Genomic DNA, 18591 nt, shown 5'->3' with positions numbered 1-18591 from the left:
TATTATTTGGTATTAAGTATTTAGTATTATTTAGTATTTAACTACAAATAATTTATGGTAAATATGTGCGCAAAACCTGACAAGCAGACAATTTTCAAGCCTACTTTTAGGGGCACCCCACACTCAAAACAGATTTATTCTCCGAATAAATGACTTGCTCACAAATAAAATCAAACAAATATGTTTGCATTTATTTCGTATTTAAACCACAATAACATACATTTTTAATATTCAGAATCGAACAAGAAACGCACACAACATTTACTTATCAATTAATTGGTTTAAAGTTACAATTCAAATGCAAATGCAAATGTTTACACATATTCTACCAACGGGCAATTGAATTGTATTAATTTAAGTAAATCGTTCTCAAATGGAAAACATCAAGTATAGCTATTTAAAAAATGTCTCATGTTTCTTGCATCACACAAAGATAGTACGAATCTTGATAAGCTATTTCAACAAGGCGCATAGAACAAAACAAACTTGAGATTTTGTTTATTTGTTCTAAGCTGATATCTTAATTAGAACCTTGATGAATATTGAACAAACTCTTGAACGCCTCTTAATTATTTATTTCTGCTAAGTAATCTTTGAGTAAACTCAACTCAACTCTCAACTCTTTAAAATCATCCTCATAGGTTGAGATATGTTTTTATATTGCCCTTAATCACTATGTTTAAATCCAAACGTACACAAAAAGTAGTTTAAATTCTCATTTGATAAATATGTTGACTCACATATTCAAACCATGGTGTATTTCAAATTACATAGTTACTTAACAAAAAGTGTTCACTTTTGCACAATTGCGATACTTTTTTCTAACTAATATACATACAATATATATTTTTTTTTTTATCAACTGCAAGACAATATTATTACACTTATAACGTATCACTAAGTACATTCAATTATTCTAGTACGAGTATCAAAAGCTAAAAAAAAATGGACCGTAAATTTAGGTAGCGATGGGTGATTATGAGCTAGTTAAGAGATATGATTCTTAGGTATCTTTACGCTCAAGTAATACTATTCACACAAATCGATCGGGAAGTATGGACTAGGTTATGTCTACAGCTCCAAGTTAGCCATGATCTCGCACACTGGGATGGACAAACGCAAGTAGTTCAGTTCCGACGATGGTTTTTGAGCTGCCACTCGTCGCATTATCGCATTATTGCATTTTCAATTCGGATTAGTATAAATGCGACTTCTATTGACCCAATCCTTTGGAGGGTTTACCCAAAATGCGGCGCACAACGGACTCAGTTAGCCAGAGGAGTAAAGCCAATAGAGTGAGTGCATTGATGGTATGGATGGTGACTGCATAACCATGGGCCTTCGTTATGATACCTTTAAAGCAAATAGAAATGATTACTTCGTTCTTTAGACACAACCAGTCAGCCAGTGAAACTCACCAAGAACGGGGCCCATGGTGAAGGAGAACATGGTGTTGAAGATGAGCTGCATACCAGATGCAGCTGGCAAGCGGGTCAGCGGAACGTAGCTGGGTATGATCAGCGGTGAGAAGATGGTGCGGAATGCCTTGCCGAAGCCGATCAGCAGAAACACACCGATCATGACCTCGTAGGAGTCGGTGAAGGCCACCACCACGCGGCCCACGGCAATGCAGAGGATACCGAAGGCGAACAGCACACGGTTGTCCAGCTTCACCTTCTCCAAGGCCAGCGGAGCGAGGAATCGCACCGTGACATCCATGCAGGCCAGCAGCGACATCACCAGCGAGGTCTCCGTATCTGTGTACCCAAAGCTGTGCAGTATGAATGGGGTCAGCACCGAGAAGTTCATCTCGCCAAACATCATGATGCTCATGCCAATGGCCAGGTTGACAAATGTGAAGTCACGCAGTAGGTCCAGATCGAAGAACTTGCTCACCTTCTGGCAGAAGGTCATGCGCTTCTTGGCCTCCTCCTCGGCGATCTCGTCGGCCACATTATTGAGCAGGTCCACCTGCAGCGATTCGGCGGTCTTTTGCAGCAGTACCTTATCCTCCGCACAGGTGCAGCGCTGCAGCTCATCCTGACCAGGTCGGGAATACACGCTCGTCTTGCTGGCATAGCGATCGAGATCCTCGCGCTCGCGATTAAAGTAGTTCGGCTTGTACAAGGGCGCAGCGGTTGGAGTGTCTGGGCCCTGGTCATGTCGATTCTGTTCCAGTCTATCGAGATTCTCACGACTTTTGGACGAAACCTGACGCATCAGCGCTTGGCGAGTGCGACAACGTGGTCCACCCACGCTCTCCGAGGTCAGGGAGAGCTTGGAACCAAACCAGCCATCATTGGCGCGGGCCAACATGGGAGTGCCCGGCTCGGTGATCTCGTAGCCAGGCCGCTCGGGATCATCGACATTGAAGAGGTATTGGGACGAGAAGATGCCTCGCTTGGAACGTTTCTGATACTGACAGTACTTGCACTCGTAATCCTTCCACGGATCATTGCTGGGTGATAACAAATTGCCATTGGCCTCCAGCAGTTCTGGTTGCAGCTTCTCCGTCTCGGAAATCCCCTCGATTGTAATTGGTACTTGTTTCTCGGGCTTCTTCACATGCCACAGCACAGGCTGCAGGGTCAAAGCGCAGAGTATGGCATTCATGGCGATTCCAGAGTAGATCAAAATGGTGCCCTGTGCACCATAGTAGGCCAGCAGGAGGGTGGACAGCTGCGGAAAGATTATGGGTCCTGCGCCAGTGATCGTCCACGAGAAACCCGTGGCGCGACGCCTCTTCTGCTTGAAGTACGTATTGACCGCCAGTGAGGTGGCTGCCATGGCAAGACCCAAACCGGTACCAAATACCGCCGAAAGGCAGAAGATATACTGCCAGAAGGTGGTGCAATACGACGACATGAAGACGCCCAGGAAGGCCAAAGTGGTGCCGGTCAAGGCCACCTGACGGAATGTGAACCGCCGGAACATGGCGCCATTGACAATGCCTATGAAGGGGACAAACGAGATGTACATATATCAGCAATGGAATCATCGATTGAGCGTTAGCCTGGTGAAACTCACCCACTAGCGAGGAGATGGCCATCACCACGTTCACAATGGTCGTGGTTTCCTCATCATCGAAGCCCAAAGCTTCCATTCGCGCCCTGTAGATCAGGCCATACTGCTGCAGGGCCGGGAAAAGGAAGAACTGTGGGGGTGGGGAGAATGGAAATAGGGATTATTATGTCCCATTCTGACTGCTCCAACTCGGCCACTCACGTTATTCAAACCGGCTGCCAGACAGACCACCCAGCCCCATCCGCCGTCGGGCGCCACAAAATCCGGACCCAGATCGCTCCTGTCGCGACGCTTGGGCTTCTTTGGCTTCGTTGTGTCATTGTACACTTGGGTGTGATTCTTCTCCGTTAAGCTGGATTTTTCCATTGTGCCGCGATTTGATCCTGAAAGTGCAAAGACGTTGATTAATGGCACTGCCTGGGTCGTTTCTTTTTTTAGCTCAGCTCTTTTCTCTTCGCTCAAGGCAGAACTTGCTTAAAAGGCTTACTATTTAGTGATTCAACGTTTAAGGAGTGGGAAAATTGCGCTGTAGATACCCAACTATAGTACGATGAATGACCTATACGAAACTGTGCTAATTAGATACGCATACGGGGCTATATGATAAGCAAATGTCGCATTTTTCCACAAAATTATTTGCTGCTCTCGAGAAAACAACAAAAATTAGCAACTGCTTAGGTAAACTCATATCCAGCTTGCATAGGTTTTAACTACTTTTAACTATTACTATTTAACTATTAAGCTCGGTATTTATTTCATCTGTGGTACTGCCAGAACTGCTAACGTGAGGAATCTTGGTGTTTGACTTCTGTTTTCCCACCACTTTAAGGTACAAAGTGCTGAGTAAATTGTGTGAATTAAAATGCATCCACACTTTTCATTAGGTAACACCTATTCCCCTGAGAATTCTTTCACACCGCTTTATAAATGCTAAGAAGACGTTAGAAACGCAACCATAAAAAGCGATCTAAAGAATCTACAAATGCACATCACTTAGGACAACATATGCGCCCATCCGGCGTTTTTCCAAATTACAAGGTATTGGGATTGGGAAAGCTGTCATCATCAGGCTCCATCGGCATATCACATATTTTCCCCCTCAATAATATCGACTGTTAAATCGGCGACACACCTATAACGACTCTTTGGCGGGGTGGCAGGGAGGGGGGAGATAATGCTCTAATTGCTAATTGGGATCGCAAGAGATAGCTGAATTGCTGCAGACATTATTATATGACAGTCATAGGCATTTATGAACGGGGCGGGGTCGATAGACCACGCGATAGAGCTGCTCCATCGTTTACTTGTAGTTATTTCTATTTTTCGATTTGCCATCATGGGTGCGACACACCACGGAGCTTGGGTATGCGAGGCACGTTTCCTGCCCCCCAAACGAAACTGCTGCAATTTGGTGATCTTGAAGGGAAATCACTTAGCGGGTGTGCTTTCCATTGGCGCATTGATTGGAGATTGCAGATTGGAGATTGAAGATTGTAGTGCGAAAGCCGCCAGACCGGACCATCAAAATGCGGCAGGGCAAGGCGAGACGCCATCGTTGTCATCGTTCGGTTCTTGCGATAATCAACAGACAAGTTGTAAAAATAAAAGCACAGCTCGGCGGATCGTGGCATCTCGTTTGCTTATGCATCGATAATGCGTGGACGAGTACAGCTGCTGCACTGTGGATATGTCTTCATTCAGACATGGCTCCCCCTTGGTACCCCATCCCATCATCACCATCGCCATCGCCATCGCCAACATCATCCATGGAACTTCATCGAAGCGTGCCACAAATTGACGCCCGCCCGCTGACGCAGTCAGTCTGAAACAGCCACGTCTGGGATCGAGTAAGGAAGGAAGGGGTGCAACCAGAAGTAAAAACCCCTGACGTTGGCACTTAGCAGACTCTGAGCTCCAAGCCATCGATCAATTGAGAAAAACTGGATGAGCGTCTGGCCATTTACACAGGACGAAGCAGGGAATACACTAAAGTCAAAAAAGAGTTGCACGCTGATATATGTGGGGCTACATTATAGATATTATCAATCCACTAACTAAACAAAGTATAAAGGGGGGATTATGTATTTCAACAAATAACTTAGTTATAAGCGGAATAAGTGAGAATTTCAAACGGAATTTAAAGGACGTTTGAAATAACCGACTTCCACTTCCACTAAAGATATAGCATACTTTTAGACACCTTTTCTAATTACTTTGCATACAAAAAATCACAAAATCTTGTTTTAAACTCAAAGAAAAAGGAATTTGTATTCAGTTTCGTGCACTGCAAGATTTTCGACGCGATAACATTGAACTTAAACCACTACATTATTAACATATCAAAACTGATTAGAAACAAACACTCGACTTGCTACACTATATGTATTTGCAAGCTCATCGCATGACATTCCACATGCAATATTGCTCTCCGCTATTGGGGCGATACTTTCGCTCTGAGTCGTCGGAGTATCGAGCAAGTTGGAGCAATTGAGAGATCGACCGATCCACCGATCCACCATATTCCGGTTTTTGGGGCTTGGGGATCGGTGGGGCATGTGCGCCGAGTGGTTTCCGCAATTCGTCGTCGATGTTTTCTTATAAATGATAGTGTATTTTGCGCAGTCATGCCGCATGGACAACAATTTTGTGTTGGAAAGCAAACACTCATGCTATGCGAGCGAACTGAGATAAAGTTGGGAAGTGCCGGCTGTTTAGTTGGTTAGTTGGGAACAATTGGGAATTTCACGGGTATATATATATATATTTTTTTTTAATTTCTCCCCAACATGCCAAACAAGCAACACATATTTCGACTTGTCACACCAATAAAATACAAATCAGGATTTGATTTGGATGGTTGGAGCCTATTTTTGGATCACCTGGCCGCCGATAAGGCGCTTGTGCCTATAATTTTGCATTTCCATAAGGTCGCCGTAGAAAAAGAAGAGGAATAAGTTAATAAACAAAGGGATTCGCTGGGCTTATGGCCATCGAATGGCTTTATCTTTTGTACGATAAGAGACGGGCCACAAATAATGGAAAGCCCTGTTTCCCCACGCGATCAGACAAGGAACCACCGATTCGCGGTATACTGAATGGGCCTCAGGATTGGCAAATACTTTTCGCATTGCTCTGATAAGAATCGATGTGGATATTCCGTGGGTGCGATAAGCATTTGCGAAAAGCACGTGCTATTTACTATTTGCATTCTGTTTCATGTCGGGATCTGGCGGTGGCTTATCGAAGATTCTGAAAAAAAGTTCAAAGATGTAAACCTAAAAGAGCCAATCCAATCTGCAGCTATGAATAAATGAGGTTTACCAATGACAGCATTTCTCTCTGTGCACAAATTAACGGCTCAACCGAATTCTAGGCCTTATCGCAGCCGAATGACGAACGGTCGGTCGTCGGTTGGCCCTGATGAGTCACCCGCACGGAAAGATAGATAGTTAGATAGATGGATAGATAGGGCCCCGATGGCGGCACTATTGATTAGGTTCGATCGCCGGTTATCTCGGGCGGGACCAAGCGGAGCCAGAGAACAAATGGTGGAAACACTTGTACCTTCTCAAGTTCACGACATGCCCACTCAGGCACACACAGACGGGGAAAAAAAAAAATACAAGGAGCGAGCGTGTAGAACAGGTGCAGCTAATGGGCGAACAACTATCCGACAAGCTTCCCATTGATACACTCAGCGAATCAGCGATATCACTACATTATAAGAAGCTATTATATAAGCACATATCTTATCTACGCTGACATTTATACCCGCAAAGAGTGTTAGGCAATATTATAGCCAAATAATATAATATTATATAATAATTCTTCTTGCACTGCTTTGAATGTGAAACCAATTAACATGGGAATCTATTACTATCTCTATTATTTTAAGGAACAAGATTTTCTCCAAGTGTTTCCACACGCAACGGAAGTTTTCTCCAGCATTTTCGCTCAGCCAATTGGCCCCTAATTGAGATTAATCGGTTTGCTTTGTGTGTAATAAACGGAATCGAATCGTATATACAACATATGAGTATTCATTCACTTATAGTATATGTGAATGCATGGGTCTGCGAGAGGCGTCAACGAATTGGCGCTCAGATCGTTTTATTTCACAAGCAAACGGTTCAATTAAATTGTGTCAATGAGAATTGATTAAAGCCCAGAGATACGCGCGTAATTGATTCGCTGCTAATGAGCAAAGTAAGAGAACGCCAAGAGAACTTTCAGCTGATCAAATAAGAGAATATACCATATACTATAACTACTACTTTAATGCACTGCATGTAATCTGATTGGAGGTGAACCAAAAGTTTGTGAAGGAAAGCAATCACTGCACTTGTGAACGGAGGCCTTCGTCATAAATAATGCTATTATATTTACCCACTGGTAGGGATGTCTATATGGAGATATCATCCATCTATCCACGAGATAGTTCAGCGAAGAGCTTACCTCTTTTCACAAGATTACAATGGGAACGGATTCTGCTTTGATCTGATTGAAGAACATTATTAAATGATTTAGTATTTGAGGGAGGCGAGAACAAATAATTTCACAACGCTTTCAAGTCGAGTGTCTAGAAAATGTGTAGGGAAATATTAAGTTTTTTATATCGGCGCAGTATGCTTGCTATCAAAACAACACTGTTCTATGGAAAACTGTGTATTTAATTATTTGTTTCGGAAGTTAAATGGCTGGCTAGTAATCCCTAGTTATATACCCAAACGTATTATTCCTGGCGTGATTAACTAGAATACGAGTAGTTACTCGTTAAAAAACGGTTATACAAATATGTCAAACTATCGTTTTTAGGGGCGTATTCTGCGCTCGACGTTATAATGACGCTGAAATCGCGCTGTTTAGAGGAAGTGATTTGTATGCATATAGAGCTGAAACCGGTTTTTAGAAATCAACATCAACGTTGCTGGGAGGACAGAGGAGAAAAGTCTGGCACAAATGTGTGTGGCGTTTTGCAACATCAAGGTGTCCAATTAGGGTTTATTTCGGTAATATAAACGCATCGAATCGTAAACTCCTATAAAGAGCCCCTGGTTCCACAGAATCTATGACCTTCCGATCCCACAGCGCCTGACACTTTTGTGTGGAGCTGTGGTGTAAAACCAACTGCAAAATGCATAAAGACCAGCGCAAACCCCCAGAGTGGGAACAAATCTCGGCCAGCATACAGTTGAACTTCGCTACCTTGAACAAATAGTTGGCTGCCAGCAGCCGCTGGTTTTTGGTTGTGTTAGAAAAAGTTGACGCTGCTAATTAAGCCAACAAGTGCAAGTAAAGGGGTGGTGTTTGGAAATGCAAAAACACAATTTAAAACATTGACAATGGCCCCTCCGCCACCTGGCCATCTGGTGACAACCCCACTGAAGTTGGACTGTGGTTTGGACGTTTTTTCGGCTTTGTTCTTCAGGGTCGGGAAATGGCAGGAAGCTGGTAGGAGCTGTTAGGAGCTAACAGTAGATGGCAGGAGATGGCAGGAGCTGGTAGCTGATGGTAGCTGATGGTAGGTGCTGGTGGCTGATGCTGGCTGGTGGTGGCTGGTTGGCATGGCAGCGGCGTCATGCTCGGTTTCAATAGAGACTAGAAATGGCTATTAATACTCCAGTGGGCCTGGACAAAGTTATCATTCATGTGCTGGCTGCCAGCACTCAATTGCATCCGAGATTATGAGCAACGTGTTCGGAGCTTGCTATTTTAAGGCGCATTTCGAATGATTGTTATTGCCCGAGGGCCTGAAGGCGAAGGCCCCTCACACCCGGCCACAAAATAATCCCAACACCCGGCACATTCTCACATGTGTGTTTTGTGTGTTTTGTGTTTTGTGTGTGTGCTCCCTGCGATTCTTGCAGTGAAATCGGTATTGTAGGGACAGGGAATGGGGAAATGGTAATAGGAGTGTGGGTAGCCGAATGGCAATGGGAATGGGAATGTCAATCTCCGGCGCAATCCCCATTCCATGTCCATGTCGCTTTCCTATGCAAAGCGTTTAATGCACATTTCAGGCCATTCCTAGGCACTTCTCCTCACTTCACTTCTCTCCTCTCCTCTCCGCTGTTCTGTTATGTTCTCTTATTTTATTTTATTTGATTTTTTTGTGTTTAATTTTGTTTTTTGTTTTTGGTCTGGTGTGTTGTTGTGTTGTTCGTTCGAGTATCTGATTTTTGTGTTCAGCCAAATAAACTCACGTACTTCAACCCGACTCCCACCAAGTGGTGCCTTCCGTGAACTGAAGTGGTTGCTGGTGGAGCGAGAGGAGTGGAGTGCAGTCAGTGCAGGTTAGGGCATTGCGGTGCAGTGGTGAAACCCAAAACCCATAACCCAAAACCCAAAAGCAATCCCAGAAATTCTATTGGGCAAACTGGCCAATGGTTCCAGTTTCAATACCTAAATGCTAATGCCACTTGGGTGTGCTGTCAAACACAAGACAAGTGTCTGACACACGATCTACAATGAGCAGATTCACTGAGATCACAACTGACACTTCAATAATCCAAATTCATGGTTATAAGCTAAAAATGATCTACGTAACTCACTAATTAGTTTCAATCAATGCTGTTGATATATAATATCATTATAATCACATAGGTTTCCTTTTCTAAATAATCATTGTGGAGTGACGGAAGGCAATGCAACTTTTTTGAGAATTAGCCCAACTATCTACGAGTATCCGGCATATACCATAAGAGGTCTGCCTTTTGGGAGGCTTATCACCTCTCGAGTTTCTGGACTTACAATAGACCTTTGCACCGGCCCCAAGTCCATTGCCAATTTGCGAAGGGGCCAGCAGCACGTAAGCAGCTTAGAACTGTTGATTCCATAGAGAATCAAGATAAATGTGAAATATACAATCAATTTTCCAGCTGAATGCGTTCCCATTTTTCCCCATATGCAGTTCAAAATCTGTGGGCGAGAGGAGGCCTTTGTTTGTTTACCCCTTTGCAAAATGCAACAGGTTGGGGGATGGGGAGTTAAATCAGAATTTCACACGGAATTTCGGCAGCTTTTGTGAGCCCAGTGCAAGTACAAGGGAAACCTTAGCAACCAACAATGGTATCTAAGTACGACAACCGTATTCGATTGCATTGGGTGCTTTTCAATCAAATAATCGGCCAATACAAGCCAGGTTTCGCGTCAAATTTGTGATTTTCATAATAATGCAAGCATATGCTTCATTTATGCTCATTTTGGCTGTTGTTTAGGATTTGAAACGTATCTTTGCTCTACTGTCAACCGTATGAGCAATGGAAACGACAACAGTGATACTCTTGATCGTAGCACAGATTGTGGAAGTCTGTTTATATTACATAGGTACAAATATAGATTCAATGTAGAATGTAATGAGTAATGAATGCAGCGTCTATAGAATAACTCTCCTTTGATTGTGAATATGCAAGTTCATTCTGCTAGATGATAAGGTGCGGCTAAAGCTTTCGATCACTTTGGAGTATTAACCTAATTTACTGGTCCACCCTAATGGCGGCGCCCTAAATGCATTCCCGTTCGAAAACGTGGACTCCTCCTACCATTCCGGCACCGCCACCCGGATTTCCAGATTCAGGACAGCACCTGAGGCCTGTCAGGCGGCGATTGGGGTGAGGCAAGGCACACGGCACACCAGCAGCACATCATAAAAATGTGTAATTCAATTTGGTAAACATTTTCTGCTCCCCGTCTCGTTGGTTAGGTAAAAAGAAATGCACATGAAAAATGCTGAAACCTTTGGCAAAACTCAATTTGGTTCCGGGATCAGATCATCCGGCTGCTGGGAATGAGGGGAATTATGGATGGGCGCCAGACGGATCCCAACTTGGGCAGCGCTTATAATTGAAACATCAGCTAATTCATCAACAAATCCTATAAGAGGTTAATTCACAACTTTACAATTCACACGTTTTTATTGCCTTCTAATTACGGTTAAAGCTTCTGAAAATCCTCTACCCCAAGAAGGTGGGCTACATTAGCTTGGAAGATAATTGAAAAGTTTCACCAGAACTACTTGTATTGCATCATAAATAGCTGTCACAAATCACGCATTAAATAAAGCTTTCTGATTACGGCTTAATATCGGCACATACTGCCAAATTCAATTTAAACTTTTGTACTCAGTTTCATTGTCACTTAACACCACTTCTTCACTTGTTGATCGAGACTTACTGGGTAAACTTGTTGCCGATTTGCCGTCGAGTGTCCTGGATGCTGGGATATCACAGGGCAACAGTAGATGTCTTGATGATCTGCGAATTCTAACACTTTTTCCTGCCGTATGTGCAGCACACAGAGAGTTCAAAAATAAATGCACAGTAACAAAAAGAGAGTTTAAATGCGACGACAAACGACGGGGATACGGACAGCAAACAGCAAGTGCCGTAAATAAATAACACGAAACAGCGTGAAAAACAGCGTGTGGCTCAGCTGTTCTCTTTGAATGGCACACAATATTTGTATTGCCGCTGTGCTGGCTTGCTGGCTGGCTGGTGTTCTTAAAAAACAATAACTCTTTGGTGGGAGCTTGTTTCCATGGAACTGCCACCTTCTTTCGCTCCGTGCACTTCCGTCCGCTCGTGGGTGTGTTTACTGTTACGCGGCCAGCAGTCGACTTGCTGCCGTCCTCTGCTGCGGTCTGCTTTATAGCATTCTACTCCAAAGCAAAGCAAGGCAAAAGCAAAGCACTGGCAAAGCAGCACGGCGGAGCGAGAGCGAGATGGTCGGAGAGAGCTGGCAGCGCACTGAGAGAAATTAGCACTGAGACAAGCACGAAAATATGTGCATCTCTTGAATATATGAGCATATATAAAATATATTATTGTAATATATAATTATATATAAATTGATCAGCTTATTAAAGAAACAAATTCATTGTATTTTTATTTTATCAATTATATTGTAAATTATTAGCATTACATCATCAACATTTGTTTTGCTGATAAGGCTGTTAGCACTATTTTACTATATTATCATGCATTTATTGTTAAGCATTGTAAACTTACCATTATTTTAGACGCATCTACAAATTTACTTAATGTACTAACAAATTGATACAATTTCTCGCCGTGTACCGCCGGCGAAAGGCGGGAAGAGTGTGAAGTGGCTCCGCTGCTCTCTTCGTGCGTGGGCAGCAGCACCAGGATAGACTATGGATGCACCGTAAGTGCAGCAGGAATCGCGGCAGAGGAGGATGCGATGCAGCACCACTTGGCCATCCCAATTAGCAGTTGCCGGGCAATACCCATCTCTCTTTCTCTCTCTCTCTCTCTTTCTCGCTCCCTCTCTCTTTCTCTGTCTCTCAGTGTGGGCCAGGTTGGAGCCTCTCTTTCGCACTCGCACAAGACCGGCTCAACAGTGGGCTGTGATGTGATTTGGCGAGTGTTTACAGCATCACGATGACGGCGTAGATGTTGGACTGCTGACTAGATCCGCTCAGAGATCTCGTTGCACTGAGCGAAACTGAAAATGTTGTATATTTCCTTGTTTAGAGTTGAAAACGTTTCTAAATCGCTAATATTTATATTTAATACCACTTTGCTTAACATACTTATCTTGGAAAATAGCAATAAACTCTACATAGAGTTCAAATACTTTTCTGTGTAGTGAAGTCATCAGATGGAGAAAAAGAGAGCTACAAAGACAGAGAGAGAGAGAGAAAGAGGAAGAGAGAAAGAGAAAGAGCGAGGTATCACGGAGTGGGTGATCTTTAAAGAGCCGCTCTATGGACCGACCGACCGACCAACTGTTGCCACTTGCCGGCCACACAGCAAGTTCAAAGGTCGCAGGCCAGGTAGGCAGTAGCCACTAATTGGTTGGCAGACAATTAGCCATACACAGAGGAAACTTGGAAGCGATAATAACGATAAAATCGTTAAACAAAATACCAATTTATACCAGAGCTTATGACATCAATTAATTACATTTCTAATCGATAAACTGAAACATCGCAAATTTTGCTTCTTTAAAGCAACTCGTAATTAAATAAAGTTATTATATTTCATTATATTTTTGAACTGTGTAGCTTGATTTGGTATGTCCTGACTCCTTACTCCTAGCAACCCCTAAGAGGTTTTTCTAGGGTTAACCACAATTAACGATCGTTAGGCGGCTCATAAAATTAAATAAAATTACTATTACGAATTTACCTTTTACTGACATGTATTTGAGATTCCGTATGTCCTTTTTTCTAATTTTTACGACTGCAATAAAGCAATTATGAACACCATTAACGGTAATCCCCATCCCCCATTGACGAAAACCCAAGCTTTCGATCATATGTCAATTAGCAACGAGCCATCTATCATTTTTCAATGCGTATCCCAGGCCCATCAATAACTTACCAAATGCCCGGCGAATTAATTAACCTGACTCACGGTTATATTTCGGTTTCGCCACATTGCTCCACTGTGCAGCCCACTCTCTCTGGCTCGCTCTCTCGCACCCAACTCCCACTAGTGGCCCCCACATGAAAACTCCTTGGAAACGATAAGTAAGTCGTTCGTTCCGGCAACCTATCGCCCCTGTCACCCAACTTGGCACTTGGAGAAAATGTGGTGGCCAATGGAATATTGCATTCCTAGTATTTGTGGTGGTAAAACATGAATGAATATGTTGTCATATATATTTCTATATATTGTTAGTATTATAATCTATTTAAATGTATTTAATAATTTATTCGGCTTTAAAAATTAATATGCTGAACTTTTTTTGTGAAAATGTGATGTAAACGATGCATCAGCCGCCCGTTCGCACCGTGAGCAAATGAGTAGCCAGCTTTAGCCACTCAGTGAAACTAAACAGTATTCCATAGGAGAGAAGTGCCCCTGCTTTCTCTCAGTGTAGTGGCCTAATGACATTGTGGGAGCAACAGTTTGCTCTGCCCCCTTTTTTTACAACAGGTGGTTGCGGTTTCGCGGGCACTACACTCGCAGTTCGCTGGTCGAATCGGCAATTGGCATTCTGTTGGCCAAAGCAATTACAATGCTCTTGCCGGAGATAAATGGGCAAACAAATCGAGAACGATTCCCTGCCATTATGACTGAATTAATACGGAGCTATACATATGTACATGTGAATAGGGATATGGATGTAATATGTATGTGTTCGCAAGTAGTACGTGCTTTTGGAAATCGAATACATTATCATTTCATTCACCACCATGATGATGAGACATCGCCAGCATAAGGCAAATTCGCTGTGGGCTAATGACTGGCTGAATTTGTCAGGTTTTTGATTTTGAGCAAATTCAACAAATACTCGTTTAAAGACAGTATCTACGCCGATCGCGTGTTTTTCGTTATTTGTTTTAATGTCCCGTGATGTTTTTATTGCCCTAGAAGAACGCAGAGAAAAATTGCCGTGAAGCGTGCTGATACTTTTGATACTCTTGTTTGTGTTCCCGTCTTGGGAATTACGAAAATATTATTCCACCTGATTGGGTGAAAGTTTCCACCAATTAACCGATTCTTAGCCATGCAGACACAACTTGTGGGTCATTCACGAGTTGCACGGCAGTTGGTTTTGGAAGTTAGCAATTAACGCTGACAACGACAACAAACCACTTGTTGAACCTTGAATTTCCCAGCATTTTCCTAAACATTTGATAAGAAAGCCGTATCAACAATATAAATCCGCGCACATAGATTAAGAAAAGGAAATCAATTTCATAGCACCTCGAAATTCTCATACCGTTTGATCTTAAAGCAAACATACATTTGGTATGTACATATATATCATTGCGAAATTATTACATCTGAGTTTAATTTGCTGTTGTGGCGAAAAGATTGGAAGTTTCGGGAGCTCAATGGACGAAGACTATCAATTGATAAGCCAATTGGCACTACACTGAAATTAAATACCCACTGTGTGCAATCGCCTAGTTGCTCTCCCAACATCCAATTACTTGGTTAAATATTTGCAACTAGATTAGACTACTTCAACTAGCAAAGTCCCCAAAACGGCATAGCTATTCAGTAATTGCCGTCATAATACTGTGCTCCATAAAAAAGTCATCGTAGTCAGAATTTCTCAGACTTTAAATATTTACGGCGCTAATTCGCAGGGAAAAACTTTGGCCTACACAATGTGTCACTTCTAACCAAAAGTCAAACAAATTTTCTACTGGGGAACCGTGATTGTTAAAATTCTTCTGACGACACCACAATTGACTCACAGAAACCACCAATAATGGACCTACAATTACTGGCACTTTTTTGGGCACTTTTTGGTAGAAGACGCCGGAAAGAAATGTCTCTGAATTTATACTTTTGATTGTGCGGATATAAAAGCGTTTAATTGGTATTATAAAACTTGTTTTCATAACGTACTCATTAGGGCGCGTCAGATTAAAAACAAATCAAACGATACCCATACAATCATTGGCATTCGCCGTGCAATTCGTTACAAATACAATTCATTCCTGAAATTTATTTGCTGATATCGCAATTCTACGTCATAGAATGACACTGAATAATTCGACCACCAACGTTTGATTAGAATTCTAGGTTATAAGCAACGAGGATGAATATTGCATATGTATATTAAATATATATCAATTATAGTAACTTAAAAAAAAATGTAAGAAACAAATTTGTGGAATTTTAAGTGTTTTAATGACGTTTTTATGAGTGTATGTTGTATTAATGATAAATGTTGAAAACAAAAACTAACATGTAGATGGCGCTCGCATCATAGAGGCTGCACCTAGCGCCACCTGTGTTAATCTAATGGCACTATTCACTTACAATTGATCGCAATGCGAAAACTTCACTTCCTGTTTGAATTGCTATTTAGCACTTCGAACTCAGGCTGTGGATTAAGAAGCAGTGCTATTTATGCGACAATTCCTGTCTTCCCAATTCCAATTTGCAACTGCAACTGCAACAACATATTTGCGACGTCCAAACGCCGATGGGGCTGGCAGTGCTGTCCTAAACCTTTGGAATCAACATATTTGCGGTTAGTTTATTGGCCGAGTTCGGGCAGGCCAGTCGACACTAACCGGTTCCCAGCATTCGAGATCAGACCGAGAATAATTCCGCAACCGAAGCTGAGTTGGGCCCATGCGATAATTACATTTGTGGAATGAGGAGGGGCAGGGTCAGCAGCTAATTTCGCCACATTGTCACACACTTGGCACAAGTTGGCGAACTGGAGTCGGAGAACTTCCAACTATCCAATTACCAGCGATTGCATAGAATGGCAGAGAGGCGCAGCTATTACCATATTCGATCGCCAGTAAAGAAGGCAGCCTAATTTTATAAAATTTTTAAAAATTTATAACCTTTTGAAAGGGATTTTAAGATTTTGGACAACAAATTAAGTAGTCAGTTCATTAGAAAATAAATTATATATGCATCTCCGTAAGCCTATTTAATATTAATACACCACCCCAATTACAATTGAACCAAATTTAAAAACTAACCACTTAGTGATATTTTAAATGGCCGTTGAATATTATTCATTTTGAAACCTAAGCAGTTCTGGCAGCACTTAAGAACCTAAGTTCAAAACCTTTCGAAACGCGGCCTGCGAAATGTTGTTGATGGGCAGCCGGGACACGCACCAGAAAAAACAGTGTGGCAACCCTCAAAATAGCGCTTTAAATTTAAATAAAAATTCGAACCTCTTTAAACGAATTGTTTACCAAATAACTAAATCAGGGATTACATGTGGTTCTTTAACTTAATTTCGTAATGAAATAAAAATATCCCAATGGTTGGTTAGCTAGAGTTTCAAAGAAATACCTTGCCGATTTGCACTAGCTAAAATGTAAACATTTTATTGTTTCCAGTTTCGGTCTTACATATTTTTTGTTTAATCTAGATTTTTTACGGTTCTCATGAATTTTCTGTTAACTTTTTGCTGTTTTAATTTTAGTTTAAAAATGTGTTAAATCTAACTTGTATTCTAGCTTGCACTTGTTTTTTTTTTGGGGGAATTCAAAGATACAGTCGAACTTCGATAACACAAACCGCCATCTGCCAGCTAAAAAAAAAAAAAATTCGCGATTTATGGAGACCCGTGGTAGGGGCATTGATTGGAGGCATATTTTCGATTTTTTGCTGCCAACAAAGAATCAGTTCGACTACATAGAGAGAAGGCTGAGTTATGGAAGTTTGACTGTAGTGATATATATTTCTTTCGTATTCATGAATATCGATAGCGATACTTTCTCTCTGAAAACTATACTCTCTTGAAATATCTTCATTTAACGCTCTTTATATTCGGCATTCGTTGCTGTTGACACTCTTCTCTTGTGTTTCATTTAAAAATAGTTAACTTTATACTTGTGTTTAACATTATCATACAATTTTAGCTTATGTTTCATGTTACTTCCAAATTATGTTGGCTTCATTTAAGATAAGTTATGCTCGCTCGCCAAGTCCAGTACTCAGATGGAAATTACTTTTTTGCTAGCACAGCAAGGGGGTTTTCCTCTTTGCGAAGGTCGAGTTTCAACTGGGAAAGCAATCCGCAAGGTATCACTTCACTGATGGCAAAAATACTGGCTACAAATAACTGCTATATATTCGCCAATATACCAATATATCAGAATCGGAATGCTTAAAATTTTGCTGAGGCTGCTTGGACTCCAAATTGACTACACTAGCATTGCGTTAGATTGCTTTACGTTCTACAAACCCTTTTGATTGATTTCGTGGTTTTGCCAATTAGCATTAACTATACAAGTTAAAATTACTTTGTATCTGGCGCCTAGTTATGAAGCACCCGTATATATTGAAGCACCGTTTAACCGCTGAGCAATCAGCAGGAAAGACTTGATGAATTGGGTGTGATCTAGTGATCTAGTGATATAGTGATCTAATGATATAGCTATAGGCATCTATGTATGTATTTCATTTCCTCTAGTGGCTAGCAATTATTTTCCTCTGTGTACTGTGCACAGTCGAGCCATTGGCACCGCATATCTTTTGAAAATGCAATCAGTGTCTCGTGTTTGTTTTCTTTTGGTTATTTGCAGAGTGCAATTCGATAAATTTAGCAAGTATTGTTTTTTCAATAGTATTCTTGTATTTGTTTACTTTGTTTGCATTGTTTTAATTTGTTTTCTTTTAATTCACAACTATGATTTGTTGTCCAGCTGCGTTTCAATTTAGACATTGGCTTGTTAGTATTTATGAATTTATTGTGCGATCATTTCAGATAAATGACATTCTCTTATTGAAGTGCACTTCCTTGCCGGCAGCAATTCATTCACTATTCAATATTCAATATTCACTTTTTACTATCCACTATCAACTATTCACTTTTGTTTGCGTTCAATTTGCATTTGATTTGCTTGTGATTGATTTGCGTACTGCTAGTATTTTATACTTTTTATATCATAGCAACACATCTGTATACAGTTTTTTTCCCATAAAAATCTAATAGCATGGGCTCAAAAGTAAGATAAGAAGATACAAACAATATGCAGTACAAAGTGAAAATAAATTTTAAAAAAAAAAACCTCTCGAATGCTACATACAGACTATTTTATAGTAGATACTTCAGATTCAGTTGAACAGTAACAGTGTGAAGCTGTATACATATGTATATCCTTAA

General features: G+C 41.5%; 1 protein-coding gene across 1 annotated transcript; it reads right to left on the bottom strand.

Annotated features, from left to right (window-relative positions):
• Positions 1-165: 165 nt before the first annotated feature.
• On the bottom strand, positions 166-11653 carry LOC120456865. Its single transcript, XM_039643955.2, has 5 exons — positions 11197-11653; positions 3226-3407; positions 3028-3154; positions 1419-2951; positions 166-1353 (listed from the first exon to the last, which is right to left on the bottom strand). Exons 2-5 carry the CDS (start codon positions 3388-3390, stop codon positions 1214-1216), a joined length of 1965 nt encoding a protein of 654 aa, XP_039499889.1. The 5' UTR covers positions 3391-3407; positions 11197-11653; the 3' UTR covers positions 166-1213.
• Positions 11654-18591: the final 6938 nt, after the last annotated feature.

This window comes from Drosophila santomea, chromosome X (genome assembly GCF_016746245.2).
Source record: "Drosophila santomea strain STO CAGO 1482 chromosome X, Prin_Dsan_1.1, whole genome shotgun sequence".
NCBI lineage: Eukaryota > Metazoa > Arthropoda > Insecta > Diptera > Drosophilidae > Drosophila > Drosophila santomea.
The sequence above is the reverse complement of the archived record's forward strand: the minus strand, read 5'-3'. Positions and strand labels throughout refer to the sequence as shown.